General features: G+C 37.3%; 1 protein-coding gene across 2 annotated transcripts in view; it reads left to right on the forward strand.

The window, feature by feature from the left end:
* LOC115222551 (putative oxidoreductase GLYR1) overlaps nt 1-25,584 on the forward strand; it is a 64,422-nt gene that overhangs the window by 26,126 nt on the left and 12,712 nt on the right. For both annotated transcript variants that reach the window (XM_029792816.2, XM_029792815.2), the window contains 5 exons: nt 8,732-8,752; nt 9,721-9,930; nt 14,585-14,818; nt 17,792-18,004; nt 18,992-19,102. In XM_029792816.2, coding sequence (XP_029648676.1) covers nt 8,732-8,752; nt 9,721-9,930; nt 14,585-14,818; nt 17,792-18,004; nt 18,992-19,102 — 789 coding nt within the window. The remainder of the gene's footprint in view (nt 1-8,731; nt 8,753-9,720; nt 9,931-14,584; nt 14,819-17,791; nt 18,005-18,991; nt 19,103-25,584) is intronic.

Consider the following 25,584-nt stretch of genomic DNA (forward strand, 5'->3'; position numbering starts at 1 on the left):
AAGCTGGAGAGCTACACCAGGTTCCAGTCTGAATTTGGCTTGGTTTATTTATTCCTAATTTCAAATTTGCTCTACAGCACTTTGTTGGTTCAATCTATTCTAGTATTGTAAGGATAATTACACAACATTTAGTACTTTTTCATATATTGAAAGGTATTTAGGAAGTATAATATTAGTTAGAACAAAAAGAAACTCTGTTCTGTAAATGCCTTGATAACTCTTTCCTTAAGATAAGTGCTTTGATGATTGAGATTTTCTGGAGTGTATACTTTCATCTCTTCTGACTAGAGACCATGTATAATCTCCCATCATAGCAGCATCTCATCGTCCTTGGTATCTTCTTTCCATAGTTGCGATGTCCTGATGAAATCTCTCACCATGCTCCTCATTGACATCACCCAAGTTTTCGGGGGAAAAATCTAGGTGAGGGTGCAAAAGATGAACCTTTAAGAACATACGACAACCCATTTTCTCGAAGTTTTCAATAAGCTTTGCTACCAGTTGTTTGTAACTAGGATCCTTGTGATTTCCTAGGAATCCATCACGAAATGCATACCAAGCTTCTTTTTCAACTTTTGTCATCACTCTTTCCAGTTTCTTCGACTTTAACATTGCATTTACTTGGGGCCCAACAAATATGCCACCCTTGATCTTAGCCTCAGATAGCTTTGGAAACATGAGACAAATTTCTTGAAAAGCTTCTCCTCTAAAATCTAAGGCCTTCACAAACTGTTCTACCAATCCGAGTTTGATATGAAGTGGGGGGTAATAAGATTTTGTTGGAATCTACTAGAGGCTGTTTGAGAACATTTAACATTCCTGGCTGCAGTACCACTCGTGGGGCCAATGTACTCTCTTGTAATGATGATCCTCAGCCCTGCTGTCCCATAAGCAAAGGAAACATGAATACTTTGTGTATCCCCCTTGCAAGCCAAGCAAGAAGGCAAGCATCTTGAAATCACCACAAACATCCCACTTGAACTCAGCGTAATTTATTTTGTAGAGAAGTTCTTTGACATTATCGTAATTTTCTTGTTTCTGTATGGAGTGTGCAAGAGGCAAAGAAGGATATTTATTTCCATTGTGGAGCAACTCTGCTTTGAGACTTCGTGTTTAGCTATCTATGAACTGTTGCCATTCTGCAGAATCATGCTTGAGTCCAATAGCAGTAAACAAACCAATCACATCTTTACAATAACGCAGATCCTTAATATTTTCATAGTAAATTTAAAATTCTTCATGGTGTTTCTGGTACACAGATGTTTGCAGTCTTCCCCCAGTAGATTCCAGTCTTTCAACCTTGATGAAAGAAGTTCAGCTCCTGACTTAGTAAGACCCAGATCCCTGATTAAATCATCTAGCTCACTCTGATTTGGAAAGTGAGGCTCCAAAGTCGTTCTTGGTACGAAAGCTTCCTCCATGTCTTGGCTGCTGCAACTTGTTGACTCTTCAGATGAAATATTTTCTGGTGGTAGTGGGACTAGTGCTCTAGATGATGGTATGTCTGGATACTGAAGAGCTTGTCTTCCTTTCACTTTTCTGTACTTTGTCACATCGATCATACAAAAGTAGCAGTCATCATGATGGTTCTTTGGCTCTCTCCATACCCTTGGAATGGCAAAAGGCATTGACCTGCCTGTACCTCTTAACCATCCTTCTAGAGTAGATCGACAGCTTCCACATATTATGTGGGACCCATGGTTTGTCTTGATCATCCATGGGCATTCCAAAATAGTTTGCACACTATCCACAATTTGGCACCTTTCACGATCTTATGTAATACCTGCTTTTTTTCCAATATAATAACCACACACTTAGCAAAATGTATCTACAATAAATTTTTTTTTTTCTTTAAATTATGTTGTTTTATACTCTATATACAAATGTCTGTCAAATATAAATAATGTACATAATTCCTCATCTCTTAAATATAGAACTGTATATTATACTCTCCTTTAACTTTCTGGGAAGTTTACCACTTGCAAGAAAGCTCTGGAAGAGGATCTGCAGTGATCTTGCTAGGGTCTGTATTCTTTAGAATTGTTGGTAATCCATTAAGACTAGTAACTGAGTTAATTTTATCAATGGCTGATATTACATCCATTTCTTCTTTGTCAATGTAATCAATAATTACCATTCCTCCATACAGAGCTGTGGTGTCAAAGAACTCATTTGGCATATTTACTTGTAAGTGTCCTAAAGAAGATATGAAAACACCTTTGTATCGTACATTCAATGTTTCACTTATCCTTTGGAGGTCTGCAATTAGGGAATCATATTCTTCAAATAACGACCCCTATCTTGTACCATACTGAAGCAGACTCTTGTAAATCTGAAGAAAGCTCAAGGTTTTGTCCTTACATTTTTACATCCCTAACATATTTTTTTTGCACTCTCCTTTTCATAGGAGTGCTTAAGTTCATTTTCAATTTCAAGCAGTGTTTGTTTGCGATAAGATTCTTCACTGTGTTTTAATAGACAATGTGCTTTTAACCAAAGAAATCCTTTTGTTACCAGTTGATCATTAAATACACAACACCAACAGAAGCAAGTATACGAGAAATGAATGGAAACAATAAAAGATATGTCCAAGGATTATAGGGTGAAGCCAATTACCATTGCAAAAATAGGATTAAAGAATAGTTCAAATATATATAAGATATTAATACAGTGATAGAAATAATAAAATAGAATTATATATATCATCATCATCATCATTTAGCGTCCGCTTTCCATGCTAGCATGGGTTGGACGGTTCAACTGGGGTCTGTGAAGCTGGAAGGCTTCGTCAGGCCCAGTCAGATCTGGCAGTGTTTCTATGGCTGGATGCCCTTCCTAACGCCAACCACTCCGTGAGTGTAGTGGGTGCTTTTTACGTGCCACCTGCACAGGTGCCAGACAGAGCTGGCAAACGGCCACGAAAGGATGGTGCTTTTACGTGTCACTGGCACGGGGCCCAGCGATGCTGGCAACGGACACGAACGGATGGTGCTTTTACATGCCACCGACACGGGGCCAGACAGAGCTGGCAAACGGCCACGAACGGACGGTGCTTTTACGTGTCACCGGCACAGGGGCCAGGCGAGGCTGGCAATGGACACGAACGGATAGTGCTTTTACGTGCCACCGACACGGGGCCAGACAGAGCTGGCAAACGGCCATGGACAGACGGTGCTTTTACGTGTCACCGGCACGGGGACCAGGCGAGGCTGGCAACGGACACGAACAGATGGTGCTTTTACGTGCCACCGACACGGGGGCCAGACAGAGCTGGCTAACGGCCACGAACGAATGGTGCTTTTACGTGTCACCGGCATGGGTCCAGGCGAGGCTGGCAACGGACACGAACGGATGGTGCTTTTACGTGTCACCGACACGGGGGCCAGGCAAGGCTGGCACCGGACACGAATGGATGGTTCACTTAACCACTGCTTTCTGATAAATGATTTGATTTTGATTGTTCTCACTGGTCTTGCCGGGTCTTCTCACGCACGGCATACTTCCATAGGTCTCGGTCTCTGGTCATTTCCTTGGTGAGACCTAGAGTTCGAAGGTCGTGCTTCACCACCTCGACCCAGGTTTTCCTGGGTCTACCTCTTCCACAGGTCCCCTCAACTGCCAGGGTGTGGCACTTTTTCACACACCTATCTTCATCCATTCTCGCCTCATGACCATACCAGCGCAATCGTCTCTCTTGCACACCACATCTGATTCCTCTTAGGTCCAACTTTTCTCTCAAGGTACTTACACTCTGTCGACTATGAACACTGACATTACACATCCAACGGAGCATACTAGCTTCATTTCTTGCGAGCTTACGCAAATCCTCAGCAGTCACAGCCCAAGTTTCACTACCATGTAGCATGGCTGTACGTACACATGCATCATACAGTCTGCCTTTTACTTTGAGCGAGAGGCCTTTTGTCACCAGTAGGGGTAAGAGCTCTCTAAACTTTGCCAGGCTATTCTTACTCTAGCAGTTAAACTTTCAGCACACCCGCCCCCGCTACTGACTTGGTCACCTAGGTAGCGGAAGCTATCAACTACTTCTAGTTTTTCTCCCTGAAACATGATAGAAGTTGGTCTCTGCATATTTTCAGAGTTTATTGCTCCTGAGCATCTGCCACAGATAAAAACTATTTTCCTAGTTAGTCTTCCTTTGACATTACTACATCTCTTATGTGTCCATAGCTTACATTTGGTGCATCTTATAGAGTTTCTACCTACACCTTTTCTACAAATCGAGCAAGGCCATCTACCTGAAGGCGTTTGTGATTGGTCTACCTTCCTACTTATTAGGACTTTGGTTTTGGCTAGGTTGATTCTAAGGCCCTTCGATTCTAAACCTTGCTTCCACACCTGAAACTTCTCCTCCAGTTCTGATAGAGACTCAGCAATTAGAGCAAGGTCATCAGCATAGAGGAGCTCCCAGGGGCATCCTGTCTTGAATTCCTCCGTTATTGCCTGGAGGACTATGATAAATAGGAGGGGACTGAGGACTGAACCTTGGTGGACCCCAACCTCTACCCTGAATTCTTCACTGTACTCGGTGCCAACCCTCACCTTACTAGCAGCGTCTCTGTACATGGCTTGTACAGCTCTCACTAACCATTCATCTATCCCTAGTTTCCTCATTGACCACCAGATAAGGGATCGGGGGACCCTGTCGAAGGCTTTCTCCATATCGACAAAAGCCAGGTATAGGGGCTTGTCTTTGGCTAGGTATTTCTCCTGCAGCTGTCTTACCAGGAAAATAGCATCAGTAGTACTTTTCCCTGGCACGAACCCAAACTGCATCTGATCTAAGCTAACTCTCTCTCTAATTTGTTGGGCTATAACCCTCTCTGTAACCTTCATTACCTGATCTAGCAGCTTGATACCCCTGTAGTTATTTGTATCTAGGGCGTCACCTTTACCTTTGTAGCAGTTGACTATTATGCTGCTACACCAGTCATTGGGAATGACTCCTTCGTGTATCACCTGGTTAACTATACGGGTGACTAGGCTATAGCCAGCACTACCAGATATTTTGAGCATCTCTGCAGTAATTCCTGATGGGCCTGGGGCTTTCCCTGTTTTCATGCTTGTAATTGCCTTATCTACTAAGGAACTGTCAACTCGGATTGCTGGTCCCTCTGTTGGGTCAACATTCGGCAGACTCTCTTTATCCCATTCATTTTCCTCATTCAGCAACCTTTCATAGTGGCGTCTCCAAACCTCTCTCTTTGCATCCTCATTTAGCGCAAGTGAACCGTCATCCTTGCGAACACATTTCTCTCCTACCACGTCACGATTCTCTCTCACACACTGTCTTGCAACACGAAATACCTCAAGTCTTTCATCTTCATGGCGCAGGACATTGGCAAATTTTTTCTTATCTGCTTCCCCTCTGGCTAAATACACCTGCCTCCTAGCCTCCCTTCTTGCAGTCCGATACACTTCCCTGCTACCACCGTTCTTCCAGTCCTTCCAAGAATGTTTCTTTTGTCTAATAGCCCTGTCAACAGTATTGTTCCACCACCACGTTATTTTGGGTCTTGTGGGGACTTTGCACCAGCCACAGATCTGGTCTGTGGCTTTCAGCAGGTTGTCCCTTAGAAGCGCCCAGTTATCTTCTACCCCATGTGTAGCTATACCCCCTTCTATTTCGTCGAAGGCTTCAAGTAACATGTCTCTAAATCTCTGTCCATTTGCAGGGTCTTTAAGCTTCCAGACCCTTCTTCTCCATGTTGGTCGTCCTCTTAGTCCTGATTCTAAAGTCACTGACTACCAGTCTATGTTGTGGGGTACATTCTTCGCCTGGGAAGGTTTTGGCAATTATATATATAGGGGTTGGACAAAATAATGGAAACACCTTAAAATTTCAAACAAATTTATTTTAATGTGGGTAGTACCGCCTTTGGCAGTAATTACAGCTTGAATTCTACAAGGTATGCACTAGTACAAAGTTTGAATTGTTTCCAAAGGAATTTTTGTCTATTCTTCAGCTAAAACAGTCTCCAGTTCTTGTAGTGATGATGGTGAAAGATATTGACTCCTTAGTTGTTTTTCTAAAATGCACCATAAATGTTCAATAATATTGAGATCTGGGGACTGTGGTGGCCAGATAAGATGTTCAACTTCACTAGAATGTTCCTTGTGCCATTCAGTAACAACTTTAGCTGTGTGAATTGGTGCATTATCATCCTGAAAGATTGTGTTTCCCTCCAGAAACAGTTCTGCAACCATAGAATGAATTTGATCAGATAAAATGCTAAAACTAGTCTTGACTATTAACTCTGCCATGAAGAGAAACCATTGGGCCAGCGAATTTCCAAGATATAGCTCCCTAGATCATCACAGATCCCCCATGTTTAACAGTTGGAAGAAGGCAGTCTGGGTCAAATGCTTCTTTTGGCTGTCTCCTAATGTATACTTGGCCAGTTGTTGGAAATAAGGTAAAGGATGACACGTCTGAAAAAATAACATTCATCCACTGCTCTAGGGACCAATTTTGTACTCCATTCTAAATGCTTTGTAACGTCTGTTTTTGAAAGTAGTGGTTTCCTGATTGCAGCTCCTGGTGAACAGTTTTTGTGGAAACTGGGTTCTCAATGTGGTCATTAAGCTCTGCAGTAATTTTGGGAGTTGTACTTTTGTGATCCTTTATAACAACTTGTGTAAGAATTCGACGGTCCCTATCTGAAAGTTTTGGTTTTCTTCCAGAGTTTTGTTTGATGAGTAGGTTTTATCCCTCTTTCTCAAAGGCTGTCATCACTTTTGAGACAGTACTTCTTGATACCAAACATTTCGGCTGTTTTCATTATGCTAGTGCCTGCCATACAAGCACCAACAATTTGACCTCTTTGAAAGTCCAATAGATCTGTCATTTTAATGAATTCTAATTACCTTTTGCTGATGTTATCTGAAAAGAAACAGCAATTTTAGCAAAACATATTAAGCAACACTAATAATAAATTAAAAAAAACATAAAAATGAACAAGCTTTTGATGGTTTTATAGATATTTCAATATTATGATACCATTCATCTCTTATCTTGTCTTTCTCCAAATCCCGGAACCATTACTCCCGTATGTCATGCCCCCCCCCCCCCCGCTCATCTATCGGCCTTCACTCTGTCTCATTTAATTCCTACACTATATGCTTATCTATCTATTGGCCTTCACTCTGTCTCTTTTAATTCCTAGAGTTGCCAGTTTCGTGGTTTGTGTCGTGTCCCCCCACCCTCCTTATCACTATGTGTCTCTCTCTATCGGCCGTCACTCTGTCTGTGTCTATATCTCACTTTCTTTCGATTACCACCCGCCTTGCCAAGACTTCCTACTTCCCCCCACCACAACTTTCACCACCCTATATAAACTAACGCACGCTTGCTGACCCTTCTATTGACTCCGATTCCCTGGCTGTAAAATACGAATCTCTGAGGATGAAAAATTTCAGATAAGAGATTTTAAGCTTTCAACTTGTTACTCACCTTTCATTGTATTTTTGCGAATATCATCATCATAAACCCTTATTATTATTTTCTCGCTATTCTGTCTATTTCAGCGCCATGCCATCATGTAAATATAGTTCTATAGTTTCGTCTTAAACCCTAGCTCACATATTTCCTTAATTTGCAACATATTCGTCACTCATGAAAATTTATCACACGATCACACAGTCTTTCGTCTCTAATCTTGTCTTTCTCCAAATCTCGGAACCATTACTCCTGCATGTCAAACAGACACACAGAAACACACACAGACAAACTGCCGTTTATATATAGAGAGATATGTGGCACCATGGTTTTAGGATATCAATTCTGTTGTAGTGGTTAGGTCTTCTCGAGTACAGCAATGCACCATATATCTTGGTCTTTCATCTATCCTTCAAATTGTTACATTCAAATATGTTCATCGTTTTGTTCCAGACCTAAAAATTACTAAAAGTATGTGTTATATTTGAAAATTTTATGGCTAGATAATCCTTTTGTTGTTTTCTAAATTTTTCCTGCACACTTCACATAATGCTATATATACGGTAACAAAGGAAAAGAATTCTTCAGAGAGGTGTGTTAAACATCCAATTCACTGGTACGTCAGTTGAATATCTCATAAATATGGATTTAATGCAAATTACAAACAAATTAGATACAACTGACAATCCAATAATTATAATGTAACATATGATATGAAGTTGAATATCACATAAATGTACTTCATAGTATGTTATAATATAAATTATTGGATTGTCAATTGTATCTCTCTATTTAATTTATTGTTTGTAATGATATATACACACACACACATACCGAGGGCTTTTAGCAGTACTATTGAAATTGGGAGGGTAAACAATAGTCTATACTGGTGGTTTTTCAGAATCGTTAGCACGCTGGGCAAAGTGCTTAGCAGTATTTTGTCTGCTGTTACATTCCAAGTTCAAATTCCGCTGAGGTTGACTTTGCCTTTCATCCTTTCGAGTCGATTAAATAAGTACCAGTTATGCAATTGGGTTGATGTAATTGACTTAATCCCTTTGTCTGTCCTTGTTTGTCCCCTCTGTGTTTTAGCCTCTTGTGGGCAATAAAGAAATAAATATTCAAAATACTGGAAATGCTCTAAAGATGGTAGGGGGCAGTGTGAAAAAAAAAGGCTCTCATCCATGTTTTTGAAATTCAGTTATATTGTTTATTTAGATTTGGTACCGTACAAATTAACTAAATTTAAATTCAAATTTGTTTTGTTGGCAGATTGCAAAAAAGAAAATCCTGGTAAGATATATTTATTTATATTGTTTGTCATATTTGATAGTTCGCCTGAAGAAATTTGTTGCCCTCTTCCCACCATCTCTATCTCACACTTATTACTATTCTAAAGCAAATATTTTGAAATGTGTTCAGTATTACCCATACAATATTTCATATACTTATGAAGTGCTCTGAAACAGGTTAAACTCCTGACTAGTGGAGTCTAGAATCTGTGCACTTAAGGTGCTGCTGCCTGAGGGAAAGTTATTATTCCCTCTTCCATATAAATTTTGGTCTGTGTCTTATCAAAACAAATCAAACTTTCAAATATATTACCAAATGACCATTATTTCTAAGCAGGCAAAAATTGGGATAAGCATTTTTATATGTATTTCTCTACTAATTCTATATTTAATTTAAAAGAATATTTTCTATTAAATGGTTGTATACTGTCAATCTAACCTGAACGTGACAGTAGGGGGTTACACCACCGCTGTTTAGCCCTAGGAAGCATCGACGCCTCCTGATGGCTTTGACAGGAAAAATGTGTCAAAGCCATCAGGAGGCATCGATGCTTCCTAGGGCTAAACAGCAGTGGTGTACCCCCCTACTGTCACGTTCACGTTAGATTGACAGTATACAACCATTCTATCGCCCCACCACCGTACATATCTCTATGAGAAATTTAGAAATTTAATATTTCTGATTTCTATTAAAAATCTTTATTAAACATTTATTTTAAGATATTCTTTCACATATTTTTTATAATTTCATGCCTAGAGATAAAATTAGTTAGGTAAATATCTATTTAAATTTTTGTTTTTAAATTGGTCCATGATTCTAGAATGCTTGTAGTTCTGAAACTTTTAAAACCATTTTCTTTTACTATAGAATGTAATTAAAATACTGAATTTCTTTTGTTAGTAATTGCATCATGTAATGTCTTCTTCGTGTTAAGTGTTTTTCTCTGTAATTGTTTGTACTTTCTTCAGTCCAATTCAATTAAGAAGTATGTGTCATTAGCAAGTAATGGGAAAGATTCCAGTAAAGTGGACAAAGTGATGCACAGGGACAAACATGAGTCTTCAGCTTCCCAATTCAAAAAGAAGTCAGTTGCGAGGATTAACATCAGAAATTCCCGATCAGATAATGTCAGGCTCCAGGCAAAAGAAAAATCGAAGTCTCCCGACAAAGAAACTAAGGTGAGGATGCAGATAGTGCTCTGCCTGTATTAATATTAATTATTTAGCTATTTTGTAATTTTTATTTTTTTAAATTCACTTTCAAAAATGTATAACTATTTCAGTTAAGGTTAGTGTGAATGAAAGTTCAATGATGTGTATATAGTAGTCATTTAAATATTTGAACAAAGGCATCTTGTATGGTGAAATTGAATGAGATGAATTCATGCTTAATTTGAGGAACATCCCTTCAGTATTTATAGATTGATAAGCCAGCGCCACCCTGACTGGCTTCTGTACCGGTGGCACATAAAAAGCACCATCCGAATGTGGCCGTTGCCTTGGCTGGCTTCCATGCCGGTGGCACGTTAAAAGCTCCAACCAATCGTGGCCGATGCCGGACCCCCCTGACACCTGTGCAGGTGGCGCGTAAAAGCATCCACTACACTCGCGGAGTGGTTGGCGTTAGGAAGGGCATCCAGCTGTAGAAACTCTGCCAGATCAGACTGGAGCCTGGTGCAGCCCCTGGCTTCCCAGACCCCGGTCGAACCGTCCAACTCGTGCTAGCTCGGAAAACAGACGTTAAACGATGATGATAATGAAGTAAGTGTTAGGCAGCTAAATTTCTTTTCAAACTTAAAATATTGGTTCATATAAACAATTCAGCAAGTCTGGACAGTTTTATAAGAATAGTTGGTAATGTCCTTCCTAATAACTACCTAGCTATTGGAAGGAAATGTATTTAGTTTTAGATATAAATATTTAAGCAAATAATACATGTTCATAGTAAGGCAGTTGTTGCAGATTTTCAACTTGAGATCGTATGCAAGTAACATAGTTATCTGTTGATAGATTGAATATATACACTGGTGGGATTCCTGACCAGAAAATCTAATTAAAAATACAAACTCTTTCGAAACATCATTAATATTGGTTATCTGAGCAATTTTACAGAAAGGTAAATGAGTAAAGAAATAATTACAAACAATATGTGTTGAACTAAGAATTTACTTTAAAGAAATTTCAAAGATTATTAATAGATATTTCTGTAATTAACTTCTTTTGGCATTAAAAAGAATATTATAAAAAAAAAATTTAAAAAATTAAAAAAATTCTACCACACTGATTTCTAGTTATGAGGGTAGAAGGAATGTAGCAGTTTGATAACTTATATAGTGAAATTAACTTATAACCTCTTCAGAAATGTAAGAGAGAAAATATTAGATTAAACAAAAATCCATGGAAAGTGGTGGTGGTCTGTGTTGGTAAGACTTGTTTTATTGTTTTTTTGTTTGTTTGTTTGTTTTTTTTGGTGGAAAAAAGCAACAGAAAGAGTATAATGAATTCCCATGGGGGAGTGGAGTATCCATTTTGGACCCAGTCCTTCTACAAGGCTAAGGATGACAGGAGGGAAAAAAAGAATAGAGCAGGGTTTTGTTTTTATACTTTTGCTATTTTTGAGGGACTGGCTGCAACCGATTGGGGTTCCATCAGTTACTCTGTCATCTTTGTCTTGAAGAAGGTTACTTTTTCTGTCACCTTTTCCTAATAATATTAGGATAAGTGTGCATGTGTAAATTGAAACCAAATTGTAACCTTTGCTGTGTGTGACCATTTCTTATTTTCTTTGTTTCCAATATTGTAAGGTAATTCTCTAGCTCATAACAATAAAAAAAAGTTTAAATCATCCAAGTATTTCATAAGATGTAATATTTTATCCGTTATTTTATTTTTTTTTTTTGTACCAGGGCACTCAATAACTGATGGAATATGCGTTACTTTTTTTTTTTTTGTCCAAGAGCAGTTTGGAATCCTGTTAGAATCTAATCTGATGACCGGCATGCAGTAAAATAAAAAATAAAAAATGACTTATGCCAGTTATGAGGTGGGATACAATCAGTACTGTAACCTAAAGTTGTTGGGTGTTTCTGGTCTTTAGACATTAGATACTTTCATCTAGGTGAGCCATCCAGACTCCCTCTTAGATGTACGGTTGCTGCTTGGATGCATCAGCTCTCAACCAAAGCAACTTGGCAGCTTCTGCAACTTCATTTCCAAACAGTATAGTCCTCTTCTATATCACTCCTACAAAGCCTTTACAGCCCTCCATTATAGGCTTGTGTTTTCCAACTTCTATTCTGGCACCACTTCTGTACCATTTCTTGGTAGTTTACAGTTTCTATGTATTAGCTTATCAATACACTCTTCCCATAGCACTAAATTCTCATGATCATGTCTAGCTGGAGCAATGTTGAAATGTTGATACTATGTGCAATGGAAATTTCAGCTGCCTGCATCTGTGTGCAAATATCAGTCAGACAATATGTATAGAAGGGTTATCCTTGTTTTCTCTGCAGCTTTAACAAATTTAATTACCTTCTTCGCAGTGTACTGTTGTGTATTTACACTGATGGCAATGGCTGAACTTTCAGCAATTGCCTTTAGCATATGATCATGGCACCAGTGATAGCAATTTCTCCAAGGGCTTTTGGACTGCTACTGGAGAGATGTTTTAAAGCTCCTCTTTCAGAACAGAGTGGGCAGGATGGTTTCTCATTCTTGTCCCAGAAGTAAAATATTAGCAGATCTTGGCAAGGAATCATAGACATATAGGTGTGATGGAAGTTCACCTGCATGACATCTGACTTTAACTGATTTGAAAAATGCTGACTGTTTTAAGCTGTTTTGTAGTTTCCACCTAAACTCATAAATGTATCTTTATAAAATGCTGTCAATAAATAATACAGATTAGTAGCATTTAGAAGATAATGATTAAGCTGTGCATCTGAGAGACCTAGAAATTAATATTTCTACATTAATAGTGTTTATGATGCAAACATTGTATAAATCGAATATAAATCAGTTGCTTTATCAGAATGTTTTCGACTGCTATGAACAGCTCTTGTATCTTTCATTTGACATGGTTTTCTAATGTTAATAATAGGTTTAATTAATAGAAGGAATTAAATCAACAAAAAATTATCTGGTTGATTTTATTTGCTGATTCTGCCAGATCAGTAGAATTGATGTGTTTCATCTTTAGACTGAACATTTGTTAGTCAGTATCTGTAGGGGGGAAAAATGGATATGGAAGGAATTCTATAGGACTGAGTTGGAAAGAATGAGAAAAGTGTTTGTGATAGATTTGGAAGAAAGGGGAGGCACTGTAAGATTATGGGAAAAGGGGACAGATGGAAAGTGATGATATGCCTAAAACTAGATCAAAGGAATAGAGGTATTACTGAGAGAATTTGTAGTATATTTATGAAACATTAAATGTAGTTTGCTGAAATCAGTAAAATTTTGGTCTAGAAGGTGTTTGCAGCAGTAGATCATCATCATTTAACATCCATTTTCCATGCTGGCATGGGTTGGATGGTTTGACTGAAATCTGGAAAGCCAGTGGCTGCACCAAGCTCCAATCTGATCTAGCAACGTTTCTACTGCTGGATGTCCTTCCTAATGCCAACCACTCCGAGAGTGTAGTGGGTGCTTTTTATGTTCCACTGGCACAGGAGCCAGTCAGGCGAGCCTGGCATCAATCACATTTGGATAGTGCTTTTTACGTGTCACTGGCACGAGAGCCAGTCAGGGGGCACTGGCATCGGCCATGTTCGGATGGTGCTTTTTACGTGCCACCAGAAGGTGAATGGAAAACTTGCAGACTTTGATCCTCAAAAGAACCATATGCTTTTGTGACTAGTAGTATTGCAATGGGGAATGGTTTGATTCAGGAATTGTAGATGGTATTCTTTACTGTATTGCAGTAACTACAGGTAAATCTCTTGGCTGTTTTGGAATTGCATTTTTGTTGGCTTGAGGAATAACATGCTTATATCCTTTATAGTGATATAGTGGAGAGTTAAGGGTAGCAGATGATTTGGCCTTTGTGCCAGATGTATCAGTGTGTATGTGTGAGAGTCTTGGTTGGTACATGGAAGTTCCTAAATACAATGATTTCAGAAAGAAGTGAGATAGATGTCTTTGACAAAGGGAATGAAATGTCCAATAATTAATAAATAATCTGACAAAAAATGACTTTCTCAAGCCATTGGGCAAACAGCTATACACTCATTCAAACTGCTCGGAAATAACAGCCAAATTTTCTTAAACTACTTACCTGAATGGAAGAACATAGGGCAATGATGTAGATGTACCAAAAGAGAGTGATCACGAGATAGAATACTAATGACTTTAGGTCTGTTTAATCAGAACTGATTTGGATTTACCCAGTGGTTAAAAAGTGTCTTATTGTGATAATCTGACCTTTGAAAGAATATGAAAAATATATAAAGAAATTTGATCAAAGTTGAATTAACTGAGATTTAAGCAAGTAACCTATCGTCGTTGTCATTTAGCATCTGTGATTAATTTAAATGGTTGTTAACAGGAGGAAAGGAACAGTATAAAAATTATTTATTCCTAAGGTCATATCATCATCATCACCACCACCATCTGTGAACTTGTTCATGTTAGAATGGGTTATACAGAGCTTTTTGGAATAGTTTTAGGGCTGGATGCCCTTTCTGACACCAACCATTTTAGTCTTCTCTTTCAGCATGCAGTATAAAACCTGCGATACATACACTTATTTCGTATAATAATATCAAGCCCTTTAAAATATTTGTCTTACTAGATTTTACATTTGTTGCTGATGTCTTAACTCTATTTTCAGGATGAATCTTCACCACTGAAGCCAAGCTTAAAACGACTAAGCTCTTCTAATTATGCACCAAAAAATAAGAAATCAAAAATGGTTGTTAGAGTTGCAGCACCACAAACTAAGACTGATATTCCAAGTAGAAAATCTGTCAGCAAAAAGGCTAATTTATCTTTAAATCGCAAGAACAGTCCATTAAAGCCAAAAGCCCATCAAAATTCTATCAAACTCACTGAGAATAATGTATATGTAAGTTAATGACTTTAAATATATTTAATATTATCGTATTAATTGTCTAAAGTTTTGTAATGAATTAATGCTTTTATACTAATTATTCATTGTCTCTTATCCACTAAACCACTGGTGTATGCACAATTTTTATTGCATTTTAGGTTAAGTGTTTAGAGAAGGACAAACATTTTGGTGAGATTAAGAAAATGAATGTTATTTTTAAGTTCTGTAAAAAAAAAAAAAAAGGAGCTAGTAAAGTATATATCCTTAGAGCAATTTTATTGCAGTCTCTACCTGTGAATTTCTCGTATTTGTGCTAAAAACCACGTTCAGATGGTGCTTTTTACAAGCCACAGGCATGGGGGGAGCCAGTCAGGCAGCTCTGGTGCTTTTGTGCGTGCCACCAGCACTGGTATCGGCCACGACCACAATTTCCATTTGATTTACTTGACTCAGTAGGTCTCCTCAAGCATGGTATGTTGCCCGGCAATTCAAAGGTACTTTTTAAATGGACATGTATGTGTGTATATATTTATGTGAGTGTCTTTGTGTGTGTCCCCTCATTGCTTTGACACCACTGTTGGTGTGTCTATATCCCTGTAACTAGCAGTTCAGCAAAAGGAATAAGTCCTGGGGTCGATTTCTTTAACTAAAAAAACCCTTTAAGGCAATGCTGCAGCATGGCCACAGTCAAATGACTGAAACAAGTAAAAGAATACAGTTGATCTAGAAGATAGTTGAATACAGACCCTGCTGGCTGCACATCTATGGCCTCTGACCAGCCATCTATCTTTATGATGAATTTATGGTTTCAAACTTTATTCAGTTATGCTATCACAACATTATATTTACTTGCACAGAATCATACCATTTTCCCCCTATAAAACCACTTTAAAATATCTTTCAATACAAGTATACCAAAACATACTTGATTTGTTTTCCCCCTCTTTATCCTTTGATATCTCTTTTCCCATACTGGCATGGGTTGGATAGTTGAACAAGAACAGATGAGCCAGGAGGTTTCCACCATCTTCTGTATCTTCTTTGGCATGGTTTCTGCAGCCAGATGCCCTTTTTAATGTCAACCACTTGACCAGAGTGTATTGAGTGCTTCTTATGTGGTACCAGCACCATTGAGGTCACCAAGTACTTGCAAGGTAAGATTCCCCCACTCGAGTGAGCAGGGTATAGACTGGAGGAATAAGACACTGGGACAGAGGGAGAGGGGCAGATGTCTTGCTGAAGAGGTGAATACATGGGCTTGCCTACCTCGAAAATGAGAGAGAGAAAGATATGCGAGGCCCAGGTACAACAGGAATATGGGACAGATTAGGAAGTGCACTGAGTGAAAATAGTGTGACATGATTAGAGATAGGGAATGGGTTGGACACAGAGGATATGAGTTCAATGTAAAATAGGGGCACATCTTATATTCTGACAAATATAAAATAATTGTGAATAGTAGCCAAGTCACTGATATCACTTAAACTAGTTAAACTGTATAAATATTATCAGTTGATTTGTTGTTAAAAATAATGTAATCAAAATAAGTCAAAATGTTTTCAAGATCTGAAAATTCCTTCTTAGGAGATAACTTGCTTTAAAAAAAAGAAGGGAAAAACTCATATATGCTTATGCCTATTAGACTAGTATATTTGTACCATTTGAAAATGGCAGTGAATTATAAATATATTTTTAATGGAAGTCCTTACATAATATTTTGGCATGTAAAAAGCACCCACTACACTCACGGAGTGGTTGGTGTTAGGAAGGGCATCCAGCTGTAGAAACATTGCCAGATAAGACTGGAGCCTGGTGCAGCCTTCTGGCTTCCCAGATCCCCGGTCGAACCGTCCAACCCATGCTAGCATGGAGAACGGACGTTAAACGATGATGATGATGATTTTGCAGTGAATAATCTGCAACATCACATTTTTTTCTATAAACATATTAAATTCTTAATCCTTGCTTGCCAAAGGTTACATTACTCTCTCTCCCTCTCTCTCTCTCTCTCTCTCTGCCTGGGAAATAGTCTCTTTTAAGAATAAACTTTCAGCATTTTCATATGTATGCATGTGCAATGTGCACATGTGTTTATGCATGTAGGTCACAATACAGACCACATGGTCTCTGGTCCACCCTCACTGTGTGAGACTTTGGGCAAGTGTCTTCTATTATAACCACAGGCTAACCAAAGCCTTCTTAGTGGATTTGGTAGATATAAGCTGGAAGAAACCCATCATACACACACACACACATCATCTTCATCATCACTCATACACACACACACACGTGTGTGTATTACTGTCTTTGCCTTGGCATCATGTAATAATTGTAAATGGGAAATGTCCTTCATCTCCAAGATTCTGTGAAAACGTCTGGCCATGGAAAATCTGCCTCGATAAATTTCCATCTGACCCATGCAAACATGGGAAAGTGGATGTTAAATGAGGATGCTAATGATGTAATATGTATGAATATTTGCATGTATACATATATAGTTCTTTATATAAATATACATTCAAAGACACACCAACACACACGCATATACAATGTGTGTGTGTACAAATATCATCATCATAATCATCTGATTTAATATTAGTTTCCCATGCTGGCATGGGATGGAGAGTTTGACAGGTTCCAGTGTACTTAAAAAGGAAATTTAACCCTTTAGCTTTTAAACCAGCCAGATCCAGCCCAAATATATTACATTTAAACTGGCCTCTCACACCTATCTGATGATGTCATACTAAAAATAAACAAGTATATCATCAAACTCTGATTGCAAAAAGATGATGTATTAGCAAGTCCAAACAATGTGAATAAATAACCATTACATTTGACTGAATTGCTGAAGGGTTAAAATATTTGATTAATTTCTTTTACATTATCCTGAAGCAAATTTATTTGTGGAAAAAATGTTTACTCAATTCTTTTTTAAGTATACTCTTATTCCTTATTTTACTGTTGACTATTTGAAATCTCTTTCAGGAATCAGCACAGTTACCAGTGAAGTCTGTATCATCTGCCACACAAATTGAAGAGACTCTTCTTTCAAGGTCTATTTCTTCAGTTAATACAAATGTTTATCCTACAAAATTGAAAATTGGTTTCCTTGGTTTGGGGATCATGGGGCAAGGAATGGTGATGAATTTAATTCGTTCTGGCCATGAGGTTACTGTCTGGAATCGAACCTCAACTAAGGTACTTTTGAAAATTTTTGTTGTCTCTGTTTATTTACTTATTATTATTATTATTATTATTATTATTATTATTATTATTATTATTATTATTAAGGTGGTGAGCTGGCAAAACGCTTAGTGACATTTTGTCTATCCTTATGTTTTGAGTTCAAATTCCACTGAAGTCAACTTCGCTTTTCATCCTTTTGGGGTCAATAAATTAATTACCAGTGAAACACTGAGGTCCATATAATCGACTGGTCCCCTCCCCCAAATTTCAGGTGTGTGCCTATAATAGAAAGGAGTTATTATTGTTATATTAAAACTCATAGCTTATATTGCTGGGTATGATGGAAAGTGTCTGCTATCCACAGCCCTTGTTTTACTGGTCATGCTTTAAGAACCTTGTGAAGAATTCTTGCAGTTCCAAGCAATTCTGATTTAATATTAATAATAAGGCAATGAGCTAGCAGGATTGTTACTGTGCCAGGCAATGCTTAGTGGCTTTTCTTCTGGCTTTTATTTTCTGAGGTCAACTTTGTCTTTCATCCTTTCAGGGTTGATAAATAAGCACCAGTTGGGGTTGATGTAATCAATTAGCTTCCTCCCCCAAAATTTCAGGCCTTGTGCCTATAGTAGAAAGAATTATATGGTAAGCTTACAGAATCATTACCATGTTTGAGAAAATGCCTCATGGTTTATGTTCTGTATTTAAATTCCACTGAAGCCAACTCTGCTTTTCATCCTTTCAGAGTTGATTGAATTAGTACCAGTTGAATATTCCCTCCAAAATCAGAAACAGTTATTATTTATAAGCTTTTGTAAACCTTTCTAAAAAAAAATATATTTACTTGATAATATGCATTGCTTGTCACCACTATGTGTATGAAAATAATTCATAGTTTTCCCCTAACAGCTCAAACCATTTCCTACATTAATTTCTTTTAAATGCAACAGCATATATTTTATTTTTCTGTTTGTCACATTTTTGTTTCTAAATTCTCTTCAGTGTCGGGATTTTATTAAAGAAGGTGCCTTAAAGAAAAACACACCTGCAGATGTTGTACATGCTTGTGACATTACCATTTCTTGTATATCTGATACTGCAGCTGTGAAAGATGTAAGTTTATTTTATACTTCATACTTTTGTATCTTCTTTGCTGACTAGAAAATATTGTATTTTAATTAAATCCTAAAATAATCCTTGAATTTAGACTAGTTTTGTAAAGCAAATACTTTACCAGTTTGGTGTGGCCTCTCAATCTACAATCTCATTCTAAAATTAAGCAATCATATCATCAAAATCTCAAAGCTGCACGATAGCACATAAATTAATTGAAAACAAAATCAATAAGCATTACATTTGATAGAGTAATCTGAATGCTAAAGGGTTAAGATAGTATTCTTTAACAATTGTTCTTACTCCAAAACTAAGTCTTTACCCATAACTACACTGCCAGTAAAGATATTTGTTAATCACACACATACCTTTTTTTAATAGTAGACTGTTATATAGTTAAAGTCTCGTTAGTTACTATGGTGACAACAGTCTACCTATCTTTCTTTCACACACACACACACTCTCTCACAGTATTTCTCACTCAACAACAACCACCTGTTTTTGTCTTGAAACAAATTTTAATTCTGTCTTTCACACAAACTCTCTCTCTCTCACTGAATTTCTTTCTCAACAACTACCTCACGTTATAGTGAATGTCTTTTTTAAAGTATGTGTTGTGTTTATGTTGAAAGATATACAGTAACATACACACTAACAGAAATACGCACAAACTACAACCAAAAAAATAACTTTATTGTTATATAGTGAAAGTGTTTCTTTTTAATTTTCTTTTTTGTGTGTGTGTTGCATTGCATTGTCTCTATGTGGAAAGACATACAGAAACACAGAAATATACGCACACGCGAACAAAAAAAAATCACTATATTGTTATATAATGAAAGATTTTCTTTCAAGCTGTGTTGCCTTGTGTTGAGAGAGTTGCACTTAACATTGCCACATTTTAAATCAAATTCGCATTAGTTACTATGGTGACAACACTACCTATCTCTTTATCTTTCACACACACACACACACACACTCTATTTCTTTCTCACACTCGCACTGTATTTTTTGCTCAACATTTTCTTCTTTTCCTCCCTCTAATAGATGTTGTGACAGACAGACAGAGATCCACTTCTTTTATAATTATTTTACTCTGCATTACAATATTTTAGTTTTCACACAGTTCTGCTCATATAATTAGTTAATTCAGTTATGTTGATTACATTTTGAAATCCCTTTTTCACATATGCTCTTTAATGTTTAACTCATTAACATCCAGTAAAACATTAGTCTGCATGATGCCATATCCATCTAATACTGCATGAAACTACAAATTGTGTCTCTTCCCCATTTGTATTAAAGGAAGTTATGAACGCTTTAATCTGAGGAGGAAAACTTTAATCCCTTCCTCTGTTATTTCTTTACCTTTTCTAATGTTTGCTATTAACATTGGCCCACGTGTTGTTGAAATTTACCTCCCCCCCCAACCTCAGTTTTTGCATTGAAACTTTGATAAGTGGAAGCTAATCATTCTTTGAGTGACAACTTATTTGATGATCATGTCAGTGAATTAAATAGCTTACTGCCATATCACGTTGAATACACCGGTTATCATCTGATGATAGAGGCTTTGGGGATAACCAGAGTTTTCTATCTATTTCTTCTGTTTGCACTTGAGGTCGGGTGTTGATCTGTCAGATTCAAATGAATTGTGCTTAGTCCAGAAATAACTTTAAGGATTTGAGTATTTTTTATTTATTTATTTTTTGTTGGGTGGGGACATCCTGCAATTTTCTCCATTTAATTTGTTCAACAAACTGATTACTGATTGGTACATGGGGCAATAGAGAACTGTCACCTTTGTTCTGTGTTGAAATTTTAGCATCTGTGTGTATGTTGCTTGTAATAGGAGTAATCAAGGGAAAACATTTAAAAAATTTTTTTGATGTTTGTGTTTCCATTGCTCTTAACCCTTTAGTGTTCAGATTATTCTATCAAACATAATGCTTATTAATTCACATTGATTTGAATTAATCATGCATTATCTCATATCTTCAAAGATCTTGATGGTGTAATTACATTGTAGGGTAGGTGTGAGAGCCTGGATCTGGTCAGTTTGAACATATAACAGATTAACTATTTTGGCCGGATATGGCCAGTTTAAATACTAAAGGGTTAAATTATTACCATATATACCAGTGAACCCTCCTCTCTTGCACACCTTTTTCTTTTAGCTCATTTGTACACTAACTTATTACATCCATTTAATAATAACAATTTTATGAAATGCATTGCTCAGCTGTACTACAACTCGTTTGGAAATGTTAAAAGACGAAACTGCTAACTTTGGTGAAATAAAGGAAAAGCTAGAATATCCAAAGAGTTAAGGTGCTATATTATATCTTTTTGGAGTCTGGATGATCCTAGGATTGGAAATCTGCCCTTCATTTGGTTCTTGAACATCCAGTATTGAGATCTGATTTAAAAAGCACTTGGGTTGCTATTTCTAGCAGGTAAAGCTTGGCCGATTCACACCACCTTACTTGGTATTTGTCAGATAACGTCAGAGATCAAGAGAGGAGCAAAATGACATTCGCTTCGTTGAGATAAGAACTTTGGGACAGATTGGCCAACATTAGGAATTCAACTTGGGATTGGAACAATAAAAAGGAATGATTGCATTACAGAATTCATTCTCATCCGTCCTTAACTTCTGATTGAATACCATTGGGACATATAGTCATGCTATTTAGCTCTCTTTAGTTTTGGGCTGCAATCCCAATTAGCCCTTTGCAGGGGCTATTTTAAAAGTCCGCACAGAGTGTGGATTTTTTGCTGATATATATATATATATTTCACTTTTGTATTTGGTTTCCAAGATTCTTGATTTGAATCTATGTGTTGAAACATGCCAATCATAAATGCACATTGGTTCTGTTTCAGTTCTTTATTTGTCAATTAGTTAACTATTTGACCAATTAACTAATGAATAGTTTGGTCAGTCAATCAACTAGGTTTGTCAAAGTCTTTCCATTGCTGTGCACAACCTCATCAATCACTTACCCTCTTTAACTCCCAAGTCTGCTTCAAGTCTGTCTGTCTGCTCCTAGCTACTCGTAGCCATCCATCCCTTCTGTGTATAAGTTAAGATATATAGGTGTGCATGTATACATGTATGTGTGTATGTATGTGTGTAAAAATGCATTCCCCACTCTACCAGGGGGCACCTTGACATGACTTTTGGCGTTTATTGCCAATGGTGAGAATTTTTCTCAGCAGCAAACAGCAGTGAATTACAGGCCAAATATATTCCAAACATATTTGAACGGACCTAAATGTTTGTTCACTTACAACCCTGCTTTGTCGTGCCTACTACAACAACATTTTGTTCTAGCCCGGGCCCCGAGTCACACAATCCAGTTATGTTTTGATATTGATTTATTATAAGGAAGTAAAAGCTTCCAATCACTTCAGTGTTGTCTCTTTTGTGGTATACAGTGCTGATCATAACCAAGAAGCTAGAAATGTACTCTCCACCCTACTGGAGGGCACCCTAAAATGACTGTTAGCATTTTTCAACCCTATAGACTGAACCGAGAACTTTCCTCAATGATAAATGACTGTGAATGTGGCCATTACACAGGTCAAACATGTCCCAAATACACCTTAACTGATTTAAGTATTTGCTTACTCACAACACTGCTTTCATGTGCCTACTACAATGTACTTGTGTATGTGTATTACACACACAGACTTGTTACTTGTTTAGATATGCTTGGAGCACATTCAAACCTGTAAGAAGACCATTCACTCTATTTTGTTATGAGAAAATTTTCTCACTCTAGACAAATAGGAGTAAACACACCAAGTCTGTTCAAAGCACCCTCTAACCAAAGTGAAGGCTGCATGCATTTTGGAGTGGTTATCTCCTCTTCAGCATCAGATACCAAAAAGAGGAATAATACAAACTGACTAGTCATTGTACTGTGTGTGTGTATTTTTATTTATATATATATGTGTGTGTGTATGTATATATATATATATATATGTATATATATATATATATATATATGTATATATATATATATGTATATATAGTGACGCATATTTGCCATTTGAATATGGATAACCCCTAAGGGTGGATGCTACTGTAGTTTGTAGCCCCAGGAAGATATCTCCTCCAGCTGGCTATAGACACACTATCTGTGTCCTCTCAGTATTTGTGAAGGGAAGTCATCCTCCCGTCTTCAACTCATGATACACACGGACTCGAGTTTCAAGGTGGTTTACCCATCATCAGCGTGTGACAATCATGGTTGTCGACGAGAAGTCAGCTCCCTTCACAATACATATACTTTTTCCAGTGTCGATTGACACTGATATTAAAAAAGTGAAATCAAACAATGATAAATCTCAGAGCGAGTTATAAACAGTAGCGGTAACACATCGTGACGCATATTTGCCATTTGAATATGGCTAACCCCTAAGGGTGGATGCTACTGTAGTTTGTAGCCCCAGGAAGATATCTCCTCCAGCTGGCTATATATATATATATATATATATATATCAATTATAGTTTTCTTTTTTGGTGACACATTGCAGACTGATGTGTATATGTGTGTATGTACACACACACATAATCTGTGCAGCTAGATTACAAATTCTACAGTTGAGTAAGAGCTCCCTGTAGATTATCATCATTCAGTTTGCTTCCAGTTTAGTGGTTTACTGGTATTACCAGTTATGATAAACAGAGCAAAAGAGAAATTAGGATTAAACACAAGTTGCTATCATTAGTATACATAAGGAACTGATCTATTACATAAAATAGACCTGTGTGTATTTGCTTTTCATGCAAAAACAGCATTGCGAATTGCTTCCATACATGAGATGCATGAATAATTTGACCTTGGATGATACATGATAGGGTCTTCATTTTATATTCTTATTGAAATAAATAATATTGCTTTATATAAGATTAACTTCTTTAAAATGGTTTTTTCAACATCAACTTCCGGTACTGACATGGCAACTACAGCTTGCTAGATGCACACATGCATGTCTGATGTAGCAGCTGTGACTATCTGTCTGTCTGTCTAAATATCTAGCTATGTGTGTGTGTGTTTGCTTTTCATACGAAAACAGCTGCATGAACCAGTACCATATTTGGGAGGTGTGTTCCATATCTAGTTTCTCATTGTACTTCCTCTCTTTCTATCTCTTACTCTATCATTCTCTCAACCATTCTGTCTACTGTTGTAATGATGTCTGATTCCAAAAAAATTATTACAGCTACTTCCATTGTTTACAATCTTCTGTACCAGTGTATTTGTGTATCAGTAAATATCCATTGGTAAATATTTCTTAAAGCACTTGTTCATATAGGTTTTTCCAAGTGCATTCAACATATCTGATCTCCAAACTCGGTGCAAGCCACTTTTTTTGGAAAAGAAAGGGAGGGAGGGGTCAAAAAATTGTTTCACAGTGAAATATCAGTGGATCCTTTATCGCAAATAGCTGTTATATGGTAGCGGGACGTGCTAGAAATAGCAGCCAAATCTTTCCTTTTCTGGTGGCAAAGGAGCCATTTTGAAAGTATGCAAAAAAAACCTGGAAAAGAAAAACAAAACTCCATTGGTAGGAAACTCGGAGGTCACCACCAGCCCTCCCCCTTGTTCTTTTTTGGAAAAAAATGGCTTACAGTTTGGAGGTCAGATATGTTGAATGCACTTAAAAAATCCTCTACAAAATATTTACCTAGAAGGAACGTGTCAAATTGCACTACACACAAAGAGTACTGTGTTAAGGCTATGAGTTTATAACCCCAGTGAAACTGAGTCCCTTTGCTTGTGATATATAATTTCTCATATATCCTTGTTCAACATCTGTCTTCCATGCAGCCATGGGTTGGATGGTTTGACAGGAGCCAGCCAGGTAGAAGACTACTCCAGGCTCCTTCATCTGCTTTGGCAAGGTTTTTATAGCTGGATGCCCTTTCTAACACCTCCCATTCTGCAGAGTGGACTGAGTGCTTTTTACTTGGCACCAGCACAGGTGAGGTCAATTTTGACATGGTTTTTACAGCTGGATGTCCTTCCAAATGCCAACCACTTTACAGTTTCGACTGGATGTTTTTTTTTGTAATGTAAATGACAGTTTGAATTTTAAAAAAAAAGACATTTTTAATTAAATAAACTGCATGCTAATTTTTATCTGCTTTTGTTTCTGTATACCACATGGTGGACAACACTTCCCAAATAGGAATTGCTAACAATGAAGGGATGTCTGTTAGATAACATTTTCAGTATGTTTGATAGTTCCTTAATTTGGACATCTGCAAAATAGTCTGGATGTAATAAACTGACTTGACCAAAAATTTTCATGGGTAAAGGATCCTCAAATTAAAATTAACATGAGTGGTGCAATAAATGCCACTTTTTGAACTTCGACTTATGTATTTCAACAGGGCAAGTATATGTCTTTTAGGGGGTCAGCAAATTATGCCCTACATCAGTGATTTTACTTGCTTTTATGAAAAT

This window comes from Octopus sinensis, linkage group LG20 (assembly GCF_006345805.1).
Source record: "Octopus sinensis linkage group LG20, ASM634580v1, whole genome shotgun sequence".
NCBI lineage: Eukaryota > Metazoa > Mollusca > Cephalopoda > Octopoda > Octopodidae > Octopus > Octopus sinensis.